Genomic DNA, 17,094 nt, shown 5'->3' on the forward strand with positions numbered 1-17,094 from the left:
ATTATACTAATTGGAATCTGTCAGCCAGTCTAAATGTATCTGTGCATTTGCCCCTTAGTTCTGCATGGGTTTCCTACGAGCTGAAATTATTGGTATTATATCAGGATTAACCATGCTCTGTAGCTGGCTTGTAGGGAGCTAAAAAATTGCTTTCACGCCAGGAAAATATTTGAACATCCTTGCTCCTGGTGACAGGTAGCGGGTTTGGTTTAGAGGGATGGCTAGCTTCTGTTATGTTTAGGATGGGCATGTAGGCTCAGCAGCTGATGAGAACTGTGTACTGGGAAATAGGGTTCACCTCTGCTGAACTGTAATAGAAACGGCAGTGAGTTGTGTTGTCACCTGGGAGCCTGAGAGCAGAGTCTCTGTCTCACCCCTTAGCGTAAGGGGTAATTCTGCTGTGTCCCCAATGGATGCAGATTGTGCCTGGGTGTTGCGAAATAGTTCGTGTTAATGCCAAAAAAGAGATTTGAGAGTGGTCRTTCTGCCGCTTTCCTGGAGTTACTGAGCCTGCATCGATCTGTGGAGCAGGACTCTGCTTCTTTGGTCTCCAAGGGGRCTTCCTCTGCCTGTGCAGAGGACAGCCTCTGTGAGCAGCGCTCTGAGCAGGACTTGCTCTTCAAACACCGGCCCGAAGCCAGTGCATCCACTGTGCCTGGRACTTAAGGCAATTTTTGCAGCCTTGCCAGCGACTGCTGTGCCCTGTTTAAGTGTGYATTTGGGGCGGTATGGCTTAAATAGGTGAAGGTGTCTGATAGAAATTCGTGATGCATATGTGTATTTGAACAGTAAAAAAACTGGAAAACATCGCCATAAACAATTCATACCATTGACCTTTCTCTACTGTTACAGTAACAATAATAATGTGCTTTCCTATTCTGGAGGCTTCCAGGTAAATGTGTTTTTTGAAATGACTATGATGATTGATTGCACACCGGTGTTATCTCCTATCAGCAAACATGCATATGTCTCTCCTTTTTTCCTCCTTCCTCTTCTCACAGAATCAGAACAAACACATTTCAAAAGCTGAAGTCGTACTGCGGTTTGCCTTTCAGACTTCAATCACTGTGCTGAGCATCGCGTGCCCCTGTTCTTTAGGCTTGGCTACCCCAACGGCTGTGATGGTAGGCACAGGAGTTGCCGCGCAGAATGGTATTCTCATCAAGGGTGGAAAGCCCCTGGAAACAGCACACAAGGTTAATAGTTCATTCTGTACTTTCGTAGTTTACCTACTTGTGGCTATATAAAATACAATTTCCCAAGAATTCCTCCTAGTCTAGAGAAAGACTGCATTATATATTTTTTTTATTTGCTTGCAACTCATTAATGTAAAGAAGATGGGTCTGACCTTCTTTCTCCACAGTTCAAAGTCACAGCAAAGCRTGGAAAGTTACTCGTTCCTGAAATCTAATACCAGCTAGGCTGCTACTCTTGCACATGACCTTGAGAGAGGTCTCTGGCTTCTACGCTCACTTGACCTCTTCTGTGGAAGACATTGATAACCCAGTGTTAGACCTTCTTCCTCAAAGCGCCGAGGTGAAATATATATTGTTTGTGATCAGTGGTTTAAATTATAGGATGTAGGAGGAAAATGGAATTGATCTGAGGTTGTTTAGAGAAAAAAAATAGAGAGGAGACATGGAAAAGCCCTTCAAATGCAGAAGACATTGATGAAAAGAGGAGGGGAATGCATGATTTGATATGTCCACAGCCAATAAAAAGAAGAATTGAGTTATAACCATTCTGTGGAAGACTGGAGTCAGACACAGGGAGAACTTTTTAACTGAAAAGGGTAGTTAAGAATGGAAATAAGTTATTCAGAATAGTAATTCTTCTTACTGGACATTATAAAATATACACCAGAGGTCTTTACAAGGCTTTGCAAAAAGCAGAAAATGGCTGCTAGTGCATGTTACTTTTTTTTATCTTTTGGTTCTAGGTGTGGCTAGAGTCAGAGTTTGGACTTGTTGGATTCTGCAGGATTGGTGTGTTGGACTGTCTGGGAATGGAAATATTGAGCAGCTTGCAGTGCTCTGTAGTTCACATTTCTGCATTACAACTGACYCTAACTTTGGGTCTTGATATATATGGGGCTATGTTTCTTCCTTCATTGCTGGGTTCCTCAAGACCCACTGGGCTTTATGAAGCATTGATTGTTGAATTTGATGAAGARTCATAGAATCATAGAATCAGTAAGGTCGGAAGGGACCTCTGGAGATCATCTAGTCCAACCCACCTGCTCAGCAGGGTCACCTAGAGCATGTTAGACAGGSTTGCATCCAGGCGGGCCTTGAAGATCTCCAGAGAAGGAGACTCCACAACCCCTCTGGGATTTGATTCTTATATCTGGATTTTTTTGCAGCTGCTTTGTTTCCAAATACTGCCTTGAATCCTCTTTCCTAAATGCTGTTGTTTAGCATAGCATAGCATAGCAAAGCACCGTTGGTAAAGGCCCTACTTGCATTGTAAACCATGTGATAAAAATGATTAAGGTGCCATTATGTGAATCTTGCACGTGAATGAATATGGGCACACACATACACACACAAACACACACACACACACACACACACACACGCAGACCTGTCTGTTACTAAAGGCCAGTACAAGCAGCTATTAAGCACTGCAACAATTCTGATGTCTAAAGAGCCTGATGTACGTACACAATGATAAATGTAGCTTCAGTAGAATCACTGCATGGAAAATGAGCAAGAAAACAGAAGGAGAGCTACTACATGGGCAGGACTATTCAAGGTACAGGGATCTCTAGCTTTTGTGGATATATTCTCTCTCGATATGGATACAGCCAGCTGATTATTGAGGTCTGGCCTGTATTTATGTGCCCAGTGCATATGAGCATCCCTATGCTCACAGTGCCTCGACAATAACTCAGGTTTATTTCTTGCAGATYAAGACTGTGATGTTTGATAAAACTGGCACCATCACCTGCGGAGTTCCTAAAGTCATGCGGGTGCTCTTGTTGGGAGAGACAGCTCTGCTGCCTCTGAAGAAGGTGCTGGCCGTGGTTGGCACTGCAGAAGCCAGCAGCGAACATCCTTTAGGAGTGGCAGTCACTAAATACTGCAAAGAGGTACCTGGCTTTTCTATTTAATCACAGGCCTGAGGGGATCTGTGTGAATGCAGCAATGTCATATCAAATGAACTGGTCCCAGACGGACAAGCCTGGCTGAAAAGTAACAGGCTGGAAAACTGGCAGATTTTATGATCCTGCACCTCACTCTGGGCAATACCTAGAAGGCATATTATATTATAGTCTAAGCTTGGCTTTTATAGTCCAGTAATGCTGTGGAGTTATCAAGCAAAATCTTACCAAGTTTTCCCCCAAATAATGGGTATCTAGAGAAAAGAAGGATTATGGGATACGTGCGAAAGGAATGCTTATATTTGAAATAGTATCAGGAAGCAAATGTGTGTGGTGACATTCCACACATTACTTGACTGTAATCACTTCTGTTAGTCACCTCCTTATCTGAATAGATAGGGCAACAAGTTTTAAAACAAACCTGCGTATTAAGTTGTGATATTTGTGAATTTCACAAATGAATTGACAGGTTACTGATCTTTGCAAATTTTGCAAATCCTCAAAGGTCATTTATATATTCCATGTATTCCTCAAATGTTTCAAGAGGARCAAAAGCACAAATAGTAAACAAAATAGGGAGTGTGGTTTAGATAAACAATATCTTCCTGCTAACACAAGTCCCTGGGCTTCTGGCTATTAGTTGATTTGTGGAAATAAATAATTGACAAGAGTATGAATGTCAAATGACAAATTTTTAGCAGTAAAGTTTAGAAATTAAATTACATATTTAGAAAGAAAAAGAGAGTATAGGTAATGATCCAGCTACCTGTCTTGCATTTTATACTTTCTGTTTTCAAATATACTTTTTTTGTTCTCRTGACACTTCCATAATTATCACATGCATCAGTCATTACTGGATCATTGCTAGTACGAATTACGGTCCTATACCTGTTSCTAAAATTCTTACTACTAGCCTTATCATTTGTAAATAGTATGGAGGTCACTCTGAAAGATGCAGTTAATTCTGCATTCCAGCGATAACCCAGAATAACTTCTTTATAAATGAATGTGTTTTCCATTCCTTTTGTAACATAGAGTGTCCCAGGAGTTTCATTTTCTCAGCCTGAATATACTCACTAGCTTCTCCCTCTCACTCAACAGTAAGACCCAATTTCCTTAGTATTGTCATCCTGGGAGATCACTGCAAGAATTAGATAGTTTTTTTGCTGTACTTAAATAAAAACTAAATTAAAATAAAAAGCCTCATCCTCYGCAGCCAGTTCTCTGTGAGGTTGATTAGAAGTTGCTTCTTCTCAAACGCTGTATGGTTTATTCTTACGATATTTCTCTTCACTCACTAGTCATGGCTTACGTCATGAGCCGCCTTTGTAACTGCTTGGTTCTTGAACTACCTGGAGAAGTCATCCTTTATGGTTTGCTGGTGCTAGGGCTGAAATTTTGTTGTAATTTGCGTAGCAGTCCCTTTCCAGAAGTCCAAAACAGCACATTCAGAGATCCTTCTTTTTAGTTCTGTGCTACTGATAGCCCATGGTGCTTTTCAGTCAGTTAGTTGCCTGAAGGAGGAGGAATGAGGCCTCTTTTCAGTGGGAGTTATCTGATACTTGTACAACATGGTGACAGCACAAACTGGTAATGAATTCTGGTTATGTCTGCAGGAGCTGGGCACTCAGAGCCTGGGCTACTGCACGGATTTTCAGGCAGTCCCCGGCTGTGGGATCAGCTGCAAGGTCGGCGGTATTGAAGCTGTCCTGGACACGGCCGAGGGGAGCCTCAATAAGCAGGACACTAGCAGGAGTGGGGACGGCCGAGGTCCCCTGGGAGATAACACGCTGATCATGCTCTCTGAACCAGATGGTAAGTCTGGCCCCAAAGAGACTTCGGTTGCAGCGTGAGGGCTAAGGAACCTACACTGCCGACCACCGTAAAACAGTTGTACCAGAYGGGGAACAAGAGAAAAGCGGATTTATGGCAGAAAGAACATGAAGGGTAAAAATACACCTTGAGGAAAATTGCAACTCTCTCCTCCCCTACTCTCAATCTATTTGGAATTCAGAAATGTAAAGAAGTATTTAAATGCTTCTAAAGAAGGATTTTGGATGCATTTAGGTGGATGCTCAAAAAATCTGTTCAATAAATAGGCAGTAAGACATACCCAGGCAAATTCCCTTTAGGAAAGTAAAACAGTCCAGCAGAGAACAAAGTTAGCTAATTAGCACTATCTTCCTATTTTGAGCAGTTATCTTTTTCATCTGTTATCTTAATGCTACATTTCTTACCTTTTATTTCATATTAACTTAGACCTTTCATTTTCTGTTCAAATATCTCTCAAGGCACTTACTTTAAAAAAATTCTATTCAGCAAATGAGATGTTTATAATCTGCAAACCAAATTTCAGTGCCTGGTGTTTTGATTTAGACAATACATTTCTCTCTGTTTCTGGCTCTGTTGAAACCACTCTGCTCTTTTGTAGTGTACAAGAGGAAAAAAAGTATTTAAAACCTTCCTCAAGAAGGTGATCAGTTCTATTCAGAAGACATTCCGTCTCCTGACCTTTTGAGGAAAAGCTATTAAAATAATTAAAATAAGGACTTTAATCATCATAACTATGCCATTTTTGAATGATGTTAATGTAATATTTTCTTTAGATTGAATTCAAAATGAGGTACTCAACAAGCTGTTTTTATTGTTTGTTAGAAGAAAACTACTTTTTTAAAATCAAAAATACCTTTTATATTTAAAATTAGTCATYAAATGTGAGAACAATGCAGCATGGTATTTATGAAATGTGAATACTGCAYGTTTCAGAAAGACAATGCAAACGTGCAAGGACTAATACATGTGAATACTTCCATCAAGTTCATGCCACCAGTCTCCTGTGTACTTATGTATGAACAGTGACAAAAGCGAGTCTTGAAGCAGAAAGGTTTTATGAGGCTGTCTTCAGAAAATGTCTGTGAGTTTTTGGCTGACCGTGACAGCAGCACTTCAAAAAACGCTAATGCCATTTGACAGGTCACCAGATAAAGTGTCATGGATATGGTCACTGGCAGAATTCAAAAAAATTTAAGAAAACGTCTCCAGAATATTCTTCTGTAGCTAATGCAGCTTGACACTGTCATTCTTAAACATCTCTGGCTTGTGTCCACAATTTTTAAGTTGCTCTTTTTTTTTCTTTTGTCTGTACACAAAGGTCCATCAGCTTCTCATACGTACTCGGTGTTGATCGGGAATCGCGAGTGGATGCGGCGCAATGGCTTGCATATTGCAAATGATGTTAACGATGCAATGACAGACCATGAAACCAAAGGACAGACTGCTATACTGGTGGCTATAGATGGTAACTGCTGTTGAAGTGACTTAATAAATACAACTGATACTACTGTTAAAAGGATAAAAGCAAACTAAAGCAACTAATCTGTGTCTTAGTGACAAACAGAACTGTTTATGAACGGTTAAGTATCAAGGCATTCTTAAAAGAAGCTTTCACCTCAGTGCAAGCTTTATGATATTTTCTTGGGTAGTTTTTAATATAAGTATTAATTTCTGAACCTCCTGTTGTCCAGGACTGTTGTTCAGAGAAGCAGCGCCAGTGTGGGTGTGCAGTGGCACAGCTGCGTCCCATGATGACTTCATATCACTTAGGGATCACAAGTTGACCTCTGCTGCATCACTGATTTCAAAACATTTCATGAATAAACATGACAATTGCTTGGATTGTTCAAGTACAAGAGGAAACACTAGATTAGACTAAATGAGTTTTGCCGCAGGGGTTATGTTCTGTGCTATGCGGAAAGGTATCCTAGACCATACTTCAATAGGAGCAACTGCTATAATGGCAGTAGATTGCTGAGGGATCTATGGTCTTGATATGGGGCTTCTGACTCAATTACTGAATAAATATTCTTGCTGCTCCTGCAGAGCAATTTTCAGAGGCAGTTGCATGGCTCAGCCTGGGCACCATCRGTAGCACAGCAAAATCAAATGCTTTTAATGTGAAAATAAGGGCGTATAGTTGGCATTTCTGTCTGTGCTAATGATAGTGACTGAAGATACAGAGGTACAAAACTTACTTTAGCCCTTACTTTTGAAAGGTAATGTACGATAATTAAGTAGTGTGAGATTCTTGTAAATCAGGTAAAGGAAACATGGATACAACTTTCAGTCAATATGTGTTGGAAGAGACATTTATCTGCTGAAACAGATAAATGAGAAGTGTGTGTGTGAGAAAGACCAGACCTTAGAAAGCTCTAGATAGTTTTTCAAGCTTGTGAATATGAATATTGCTCAGAATGGGTTATTTGACAAGTCAGCAAGGTGTGATGGAGGGAAACTTTTGCTCTCTTGCTGCTACTTTGCTTCCCACAGCTGTGTTTATCAGAGGATGTTTCTTTGTGAAGGTGCATTGTGTGGCATGATCGCAATAGCAGATACTGTCAAGCAGGAGGCAGCCCTTGCTGTGCACACACTGAAAAACATGGGAATAGATGTGGTGCTGATAACAGGGGACAACAGAAAAACTGCAAAAGCTATTGCTACTCAGGTAAGCAAGAGGGTTTTGCAAACCTCTTGTTTSTGTTAAAAAAGATGTGACGGGGTTCTAAAACTCTACCTGTGTTGCTGAATTAGAAGCGGAAATTCRGAGTTTCCATAGATGTATTAAAGAAAAACTGTATTTTCTTCAATTAGACTGAAAATTAAGTCAGATCTTGTAGCCTGGCTAGGGTAAGGGCCAGCTACTGCATTAAGGAGCCCCAGATGCACGTACAGACAAGCATCAGTACTGCTCCAGGGATACAGAGTTTCTTGCAATAATTAATTCATTCCTGAACTGAAGCCTCATGTTTCTCTTCACTGAAAGGCAGGCCTATTTTTTGTTAGTGATGAAGGGATCCAATCCTGTTCCCACTAAAGAGAAGTGGGGGATTTCCATTAACTTCAAGGGTAACGTAATATTAGTAGGGAGAATTAGTGTTAAGTGCGGCACTCTAAAAGAGGTTGAGTTCATATAAGGTTTCATAATTGCAACCARCCAACATTACTCCAGAGGCAAAACCAAAATCTTTCTCTATCTAGCTACATTTCCRCTGTCTGCATCTCCATTTCCCTCTTTTCCCTTTGCACTGGTCTATTTTTATTCTACCTTCTGCTACTTTCGATTCCTCAGGTAACCCACCAAACTGCTCACTCAGCCAGCTTGGTGGTATTCATGTTCTGGTACGTTGTGAGTTCTGTTCTGTTTCTCAGTGTCATGCTTTAATCCTTCTCACATTCTGATTCACTCTGTGGCCTTTGTGCTCGGCTGTGGTTAGAGTACTTTCCCACCTCAACTTTCTTTCTTATGAAATGGAGTCTTTCAGAAACTCTTTTTGATTTATGTTACAAGCACATCAGGTGATGTTTTCGAATAAGCTTAGTGCATGCCATCCTGYGCTTCCATTGAATTTTTGGGACCGACTTTTTTTTTTTTTCCAATGGAAAGAAGTTGAACCAGTGCTCAAAGCTTTTAAAAATATTACTTTTTGAAATTCTAAAAGAGAATCTCTACCTCTAGCATAGATGCCTGATCATACATGGCTCCTATGTTGGATTTTTCTGAAAGCGTTATTGGTGCATATGCATCAAGTAGCATGATTATTTTGAAAACTGGCTGTTAACCATGAAAACCTTTATATCTTATCCAGGCAATAGTGCTTCAGAAGCCCTGTGGGGCATGAGGCTAAGAGCATGGTTTGTCAGTGTTTCGATAATGAAGATGAAGCTGGCTGCAAGCAGTCTCCTTCTTATGAAAATGGCATGCAGCTTTTCAGTTTTCTGTGCAGCATGCAAACGCTACCTCCAACAAAATTTAGTTGGAGTTACCTTCCTTGATTTTCCCTTTACTAGAGCAGCAAATGGTTCTTCCTTTCAACATGGAAGTGTATCACCAACAAAGGTGTGTTTCTTTCTTTGTACATAGGTTGGGATCAAAAAAGTCTTTGCTGAGGTCCTTCCTTCTCACAAGGTTGCAAAGGTCCAGGAACTCCAAAATGAGAGGAAGAAGGTCGCCATGGTTGGTGATGGAGTCAATGATTCCCCTGCACTAGCCAGGGCTGACATTGGAATTGCAATTGGAACAGGCACTGATGTTGCCATAGAAGCAGCAGATGTTGTTCTTATCCGAGTGAGCACTGTAATTTTGATCTGTTCCCTCTTGTCATCGACACTCCTCTTTTTAGTATGTTATTCTGAGGATTGCAGGTGGAAAACCCTTTCACTGCTCTTCTGTTTTACAGAATGACTTGCTGGATGTAGTTGCCAGTATTCACTTATCAAAGAGAACAGTACGAAGAATACGAATAAATCTGATTCTTGCCTTAATTTATAATCTGCTTGGAATACCCATAGCAGCAGGTAGGTGACTGCCAGAGCTCAGTTTGTGGAAGACAACAGCACAGCTGAGCTCTATAGTGCCTCTTGCAGAATTTCCTGCTCAGGCATCTAAAGGGAAGTTCCTGGAGCCTTTAGAGACTGGCAAAAGGAGGAAAGAATAAATATACTGTTTTTCATGCTGGTAGAAGAAATCTTTCTTTCCCAATTTTTAAGCTCTTAGAAATAAATTCGTATATTGTAAAATGAAACCTAGGGTATTGTTTCACATCGCAGTACTTGGGGATTAGTTTCTGTATATTCAAAATCAGCTCTAATCAGAGATCTCATCCCACTTCTGGATGCTCACTCTTTTATTCAATCTGAATCACCCACTTTCTCTCATACTGCTTGTATTCTTTCTGCTTCTGTCAGACATCTCAGGCATTTCTCCAAATTTTTCCTTAAAATCTACTTCAGGCTCTTTGCCTTTATCAGTAATTTCTCTRTCGTTTGCCTGGACCCTTATCCTGTCCTTCTGTTGCTTTTGCTTTGTTTCATACACACAGAATAGCTGGAAGGGACAACCAGTCTTACCTTGTGGAAGGGACAACAAGTCTTACATAGCTGAGTCTGTGCAAGGACCATCTCTTGCACCTGAAGATATGTATTGAAAATTAAGTAAATATATGCTGATCTATGTGTGTTTATGGAAGTCTCAGCAAGTCACTCTGTAGGACTACTGATCTGTTCTGTAATTATACAGGGACAGAAGTGTCTGTATCAGGATGGGCTACACCAGCTGATGATGTGTACATGTTCTTTTTTGCTAGGTGTCTTCATGCCTGTTGGCCTCGTGCTTCAGCCTTGGATGGGATCAGCTGCAATGGCAGCTTCCTCAGTGTCTGTAGTGCTGTCTTCCCTGCAGCTGAAATGGCAAGTTGTCTTACACTAAGCAACTGGGAAATCATAGACAGTACAGCTGATGGGAMTCAAGTTAGAGACAGCACTTTGGGCTTTATATGCCCAAAAGTACCTGACAGTCCTTTAGTTTGGGGCCGTTTTGTCTAATCCTTGGCTCCAAAAATCCTTGGCTGCAGGATCAGCCCTACCACTAYAGTCTTTCCCTTCTAAAAAAGGTCTGTGTGTAGCTGTCCAAAAGATGAAGTATTTCTATTAAGAGTTTATTTTATTCTTCACTTTTTCCAGTATTAAACTGATATGCTTAGTACTGGGCATCTTTATGGTCACATATTTACAAATCACCTAAAACATAATTTGGCTTCAAGGAAACGGTATTACAGTATGCTCTGAAGAATAATTATCTTTCTAGAAGCTTCACTTCAAATAAATTGAAGTTAGGTTCCAAATAACAGAATAATGTATGTGAAGAAGACCATACATACTTGTCATTGCTGGGCTTTTTTGAACCTGGAATATATCAATTTAGAAAGTGTCTCTTAGTCCACTCAAGTCCACTCTCCTGCAATTGCTGGAAGTGCCTACTACGAACCCTTTCATAACTCTGAAAGTTCATAATTTTTCTTAAAGTACCTTGTCTTGAGAAGCTCTCTCTTTTCCTATTAAAATACTTCAATGCTGTATGACCAGTACTCTTAGCCATTAAACATTGCTTCTGAAGTGCAGCTGTCATTTAGATATTCAAAGGTATCTGATATGTTCCAGTGCTGAATTCTCTTCTGTAAATTGACCTCTTGATACTAAACTTCTCTCCTTCTCTTCTTAGTTATAAGAAACCAGATGCAGAAAGTTATGAAGCACAAGCTCAAGGCCGCATGAAGCCACTTACTCCTTCCCAAATCAGTGTTCATATTGGAATGGATGATAGGAGGAGGGATCCATCCAGACCAGCTCCTTGGGATCAGATTAGTCAAGTGTCTCTCTCTTCGTTGACTTCAGACAAGCTGCCAAGACATAACGGTTTTGTAGAGGAGGAAGGTGACAAGTGGTCATTGCTCATGAATGAAGATGAAGAACAGTACATCTGAAGCACTGTATTCTTAGTGCAGCAGAAACCATTCTTTCCCACAAGTGACAGGAAGGACTGCGTTATCTCATCAAGAATTTTAAGACTATAAGAGAAGTTATTCTTGCAACTCACAAAACAATTGCTGCTCAGTTCAATGTTGGGTTCTATGGATTGTGTTTTTTCAGGTCAGCAGTTACTTCTAGTTATTGAAAGGATCTGTGGCTCTATAGTAAAGTGGCTCCTTTGCACACAGAAAATAACAAAATAATGTAAAATTGTAATTTTCAGAGTCTAATAGAAGTTCTCTATATTGGACTGTTTGCTGAGCACCAAATTTCATTCTTTTCAGGCTTACAACCTTTATTCTTTCAAGAGCACATATCGCAAGAGTATTTTCAGATCCGCCGAGTGGGAATTTCTGTGTTAAAGTGAAAACATCCATGACATAAGGAGCTTTATGGTTGGAAGTTGTATTTTTACATAGCATCCTAACTAGGCATGTCATTGTGGGAGCACTTTATATTTAGGATTTGTGTGCATCTTCTTGGACCAAAAAAGCTTCAATATTTCACTGACTATAACTTTCTGAAAGATCAAGTATCACATTCTTCTGATTCACATTTCCATTGCTGAACTTCTTCTGTGATTCCCATTACTCTCCTAGGGATTTTTTGTTGTTGTTCTTTGTTTCGTTTTGTTTTTGTTATATATGAGTTCTTTTTTTTTCTGTCTTTTTACGATTTCATCTTTGACTTATTTTGTTTACAAATATTCCTGCTTGGGACAAGATCCTTTAAGTCACTAGGAACTTTTCAGTTCCTATTCAAATCCCTTAAGACAGAGCTCTTCTGTGTTCAAGTTGGCTGTCAGTTTTCTCTGGATACCTTGTGGAATTCCTTGAAGTTTCTTCGCTTTAGCAGAGTGAAGTTTCTGCTAGTGTGACTGACGATAGCATTTACCGTAGTGCAACCGAGAACAGAACTAGGCCTAACGCTGGAGTGACTCCAGCATGGCTAGATGGAGTGGGTGTATTATATAAATTAACCCCAACTTGTTATTGCTTACAATGGAACCAAAAGGTTAAATGGGAATAGTGCTGAAATGGCCTGTAAATGAAAGGATTTTATTAGTTATGGTAAAAATAACCCTTTCTGATGATAGAACTTGAACTAAGACTTGAACTAAGAACTTGAATTAGGAAGATTTGTGACAACTTGAATTTTAATGTAAATGGTTATTAACGTCTTGAATTGTTTTTGATTACCCTCCTTGCTCTAGTTAAGTGAGGAATCAAAGTGTTGGGAGTGGACAACCCTTTTTCTCACTTTAACACCTTTACCAAAGCTTGCAATAGCTTTATCTTCCTGAATGTGAAATTCATCCATTAACGCTTACATTTAGAGTCTGGACTGTGGAGATCACTGCTTCAAGGCTTCAGTGCACTGAATCTGGTCCTGGATGAGGTGCTGCTGAGCTGAGGGGCTCTGAAGTCACCAGACCAGAGTTTTATAGTCTGATCTAGAAGGTGACGTTAGTGCACTAAGCAATGTGAAATAACCACTTAATTCCACAAACTTAAACATAACACTATTTCTAACAGGGCTTCARACCCTGCTCTTCCTAATGGAAAAATGAGCAGCAAGTTAGAAGGGAAAAGAACTGTACTTAAAGCATTAGGCAGGTCTTACTATTCTCTCTCTGTCTTTGTATTATATTTGAGCTTTCCTTAGAAAATGTCCACAGCATTAGCTTAAATATAATTACAATTCAAATTTAAAATTGTATAACCTTCCTGTTTGTGTAGAGATTACTTTCACAGCACATACACTTTTAAAAATACCTTAGGTGCCTAAACAGGGCCCCGTGGGGAAGACAGTCCACTGTTTTACTATTTTATGTTTCTTATGAGGTCGTACAGTAAAAATATTTTTTTTTAAGAAATAACCCTTTTGTGTTGTGTGTTTTTTGAAGAGACAGAGCAGGAAAAAAGAGTTTTAGTAGTAATTGTTGGATTGTAGAATTTACATGCAAAATATCATCGCCAGTGAGCAGGCCAGTTAATATGACACAGCTTTCGGAAGTCCTTGACTCAGCACGCATCCACTGACAAAAATAAAAACAAGAAATTCAGCAAATTAGTCCAAATTCAGCAAATTAATTAGTCCAAGCCTTGGACTGTTTGAAGTCGCAAGAAGTTTTGTAATTGATTCCAGCTGAACTAAGACTGACTTGTTGAGTCTTGGTTGTAGAGTTGACTTGTTCCCCACTTTTCGAAACTTGACATCAGCCTGCTCAGTGTGCTTGTCAGATTAGATGTTGATTTATTAATGCAAGATATATGGAAAATTGAAGAAGATGAAGGTCACACAATCTCTGTAATCAAAGGTGCAGCGTACATGGGATAAGAGATTTTGTGACTGCATTGCAATCTAGTTCAGGTGGGATAAACAGCGAGGGGATGAGGGAACATGCTTTTTTGTATGTTGAGATTGGTGGGGTTGCAAGCATACTGAAGGGTGCGACTGGGGTTCAAAATCACCTTGGCAGATTGGGCAGAACTGACAGACTTCACAGACTGGAAAGAGAGGTATTAAAGGTGAGTTTGGCCGGAAAAGGTCAGGTAGTGGCTCACGTTCATCCTGTGGCCCATTCTACTGCTGTGATATTGCAAAATGGACAGACACACTGATGTGTGTAAGGACTGTATCAACTGCATGACATATATATATATATATATATATATATATATATACACCATACAGGATGAGCTTTTCTTGTCTTCAGCAGGACCATCGTCCTGGTAGAGCCCCTCGCAGAGTGGGGCGCTTGCCTGGAGCTCGTGCTTCCCTGCAGAAGCTGGATCCAGTGAAAAGCTTGGATGAAGATGCCTGAAAGGAAGGACTCGTGCGACTGTAATCAAAAACGCTGAGTGAGGACAGGCAAAATCCTTAAGCTCATGACCGCTGAGAGGCTGGCACCTGCTCAGAGCCAGGGCTGGCCTCTGGAGGTAGATGTTTAGGTCTCTTTTTCTTTTTTTTCCCCCTCCCAGCCTTGGTTGGGCACCTTCCTTAATTTTTTCCCTTTCAGGCAATGATGGTAATGGTGCCACCAAAAGGTACAGCTGCGTAGCACTTACTGCTGGTCTGAGCCTAGAYGTTAAGGTAGCTGATGATACACGTGGGAATGTCCCAGACGTGTTTGGGAAGGGTGACAGCACTTGCTGTGAATTTGTACTGCTGTCTAGCTATTTTGCTGTGGGAAATGTGGGCGAGTGGTCTTTTTCTTTTTTTTTTTTTTTTAATGAACACAGAAATCACCTAATGAGTAAAATCTTTTACTTTTGTTTTCATGTTATTTTTAGTGCAGTAGCTCAGAGCTGCCTTATGGCTCATAATTTTTTGGGGCACCCCAAAATTAAATATAGGAAATAAATCAGTCCGTCCATTTAATTTTTTCCTTGCCTCCCTTCCAAGAGGAAGCAAGAGAGCCGGCGCCCAGCGCGAAACCACCGGCGAGCCGCGGCCCGGCAAGCCGTGGCGAAGGGCCAGGCGGCCCCACGTCACCGGCCACCGCGAGGTGCCACTGCGGGCCCAGCACCCGGCAAAATGCCCTTTGTGCGGAGCCGTAGGAGAAATGCAAAACCTTTAATGCTGATTAGTGGGGAGGGGGAAAAAAGCGAAGTGGCAGTTATATAATAAATTATATAGCGTAGCTAAAATTTTGGGTTGACAGTATGTAATCCTGGAGCAGAAGATTTCAGGCAAGTGTTTATTTGCCTTGAGCTCAGAATTGCTGCCTTGTTTGTGTTATTTGACAGTTAAGCGAGTCCAGAGCTCTGCATATCTGCTGAAATTATTATTAGATTTTCCTTTAATTTGAGAAGTGGAGATTTAAAAAGGAGAGCACAGCTGTCGGGGGGCTGAACCTTGTGCCTGTGCATTGCATGCTTAGAGCAAATCTGCACGTTCAGAGTTTTTAAACTTTTCAGGTAGAAGAGGGTGCAAAACCTTTTTTTAATTATTATTATTTTTATTGCTTTAAGCAGGCTCTTAATTTGGGGGGAGGCGGAGCCTGTGCCGGCTCCTCTGCAGAGGGGTTTTATAGCCCTCTTTTTTTTTTCCTTTTTTTTTTTTTTTTTCCAGTCCACCTTTCCTAGATCTGCTGTGGTTGCCGCCGTGCCTCTCTGCGCTTGGGCGTCCCTTGGGTGCACAGAGGTGCTGGGATATGGTGGATGCTGGGGTGCATGGCGGGTGCTGGGATGCATGGGGTGTGTGGGAGTATTCAGGGGCGCACAGARAGCTACTGGGGTACGCAGGAGTGTGCGAGGTGGTGGAGTGCGCTGGGGTGCGTAGGGGTGTGCAAGGTGTTGGGTGCACAGAGATGGTGGGTGCTGGAGCACACAGGGGTGCACAGAGAGGTCCTGGGGCGCGTAGGGGTGTGCAAGGGGTGGCACTAACCACCCCCAACATAGCGCATCCACACTCCAGGCATCCGCTTCGATTATATTTTATGCTCTGTTATTTTGAGAGAACGTCATTTGCCTCCCCCCCCCCCTTTTCTTCCTGGTTTTCTCTTGATCCCGACGTTCCTGTTTACAGAGTCTGATGCTTTGGCAGCTCTGGTTTCTTCTTCTCCTCTGAGGATCTCCTCTTTTCTCAGAGGAAAATTATCCTGTTCAGGCCCGCTCCAGGTTTGAGTTGTTGGCCTGGCAAGAGGATGCATGCGGGTGAGTTAACTTTGCCACTCACAGAAATGCTAAGCGTCTCTGCTCCTCGTCGCCCCTCCGAGCTCCGCCGTGTGCTGTACGTGCCGTGCCTCGGGGTGCGTGCGGGGGGCTGCCGCAGAGCTGAAGCTGCCCGTGTCTCACGCCACCTCTCCTAGCCTACTAGCGGGAAGAAAACCCCTCCTGGCYGCCCGTGGAGGTGGCTCCCCGCTCCGGGTTCTGCCCCGCGGGCTTTCGGCAGATCCCGCTGCGCTCCGTCTCCTCCTGCCATCGGTCCCGCGGGGTGCACAGGCCGGAGCAGCGCCGGCGCTGCCAGCCCGGGCTTTCACGCCGTCACGCACCCACTCCAGGTCCATCTCTTTCTTTACTGGACCCCGCTCAGGTCGCAGCGCACTGGCGTCTCTGCACGTAGCGCAGACTGGGAAATCCCAGGCGGGAAGGGGGCTGGGGAAGCCGAGCTGGGGAACGGCGAGGAGGCTTAAACTGCCCGGTCTGAATAATTTTAATGATTTCATTTTGACTAATAGTGGCCCACACTCAATGGGGGGTGAARGCAACTTGTTATTTCCCAATAACTTAGCAGTGACTGTAAAATTGTTTTTTATTGGAGTAATTACACACTGCCCTTTGCTGGTCGTTACGGTTCTCATCTATTTGCCCACAGCTAGTTTGCCTGCTTTACCCCCTCTTTTACCCCAAAACCCAGCAATTCTGCACAACCGATTTGGAAAGGTGTTTGATAGAGGCTGAGTGGCCTGGAAAAACAGGATGACTGAGCTTTGGGGGAATGTGAGGAAGCCAACACTGGCAAGACTTCCATGCCGCTTGCTTGCGAATGAATGGGAAGATTTAAGGGAAGATGTTACTCACGCCTAGCAGGAGGTACCTGAAGTCACCTGGATCACAAAGATTAGGTGGGTGTACGGCTATACCTTGGAAGCTCGGGAGCACAGCCTGCCAGCTAATTAACAC

At 42.0% G+C, this 17,094-nt stretch overlaps 1 protein-coding gene across 1 annotated transcript in view; it reads left to right on the forward strand.

Moving 5' to 3' along the window:
• The window catches only part of ATP7B (ATPase copper transporting beta), a 30,039-nt gene extending 17,916 nt beyond the window's left edge, over positions 1 to 12,123 (forward strand). The window contains exons 13-21 of the mRNA XM_085324980.1: positions 1,002 to 1,196; positions 2,909 to 3,091; positions 4,720 to 4,918; positions 6,255 to 6,401; positions 7,462 to 7,604; positions 9,021 to 9,224; positions 9,337 to 9,454; positions 10,243 to 10,345; positions 11,157 to 12,123. Of these exons, the coding sequence (XP_085181106.1) occupies positions 1,002 to 1,196; positions 2,909 to 3,091; positions 4,720 to 4,918; positions 6,255 to 6,401; positions 7,462 to 7,604; positions 9,021 to 9,224; positions 9,337 to 9,454; positions 10,243 to 10,345; positions 11,157 to 11,418 (1,554 nt within the window). The 3' untranslated portion in view covers positions 11,419 to 12,123. The remainder of the gene's footprint in view (positions 1 to 1,001; positions 1,197 to 2,908; positions 3,092 to 4,719; positions 4,919 to 6,254; positions 6,402 to 7,461; positions 7,605 to 9,020; positions 9,225 to 9,336; positions 9,455 to 10,242; positions 10,346 to 11,156) is intronic.
• Positions 12,124 to 17,094: the final 4,971 nt, after the last annotated feature.

Source organism: Rhea americana, unplaced genomic scaffold (genome assembly GCF_003343005.1).
Source record: "Rhea americana isolate MKP2758 unplaced genomic scaffold, rheAme1 scaffold_95, whole genome shotgun sequence".
NCBI classification, from domain to species: domain Eukaryota; kingdom Metazoa; phylum Chordata; class Aves; order Rheiformes; family Rheidae; genus Rhea; species Rhea americana.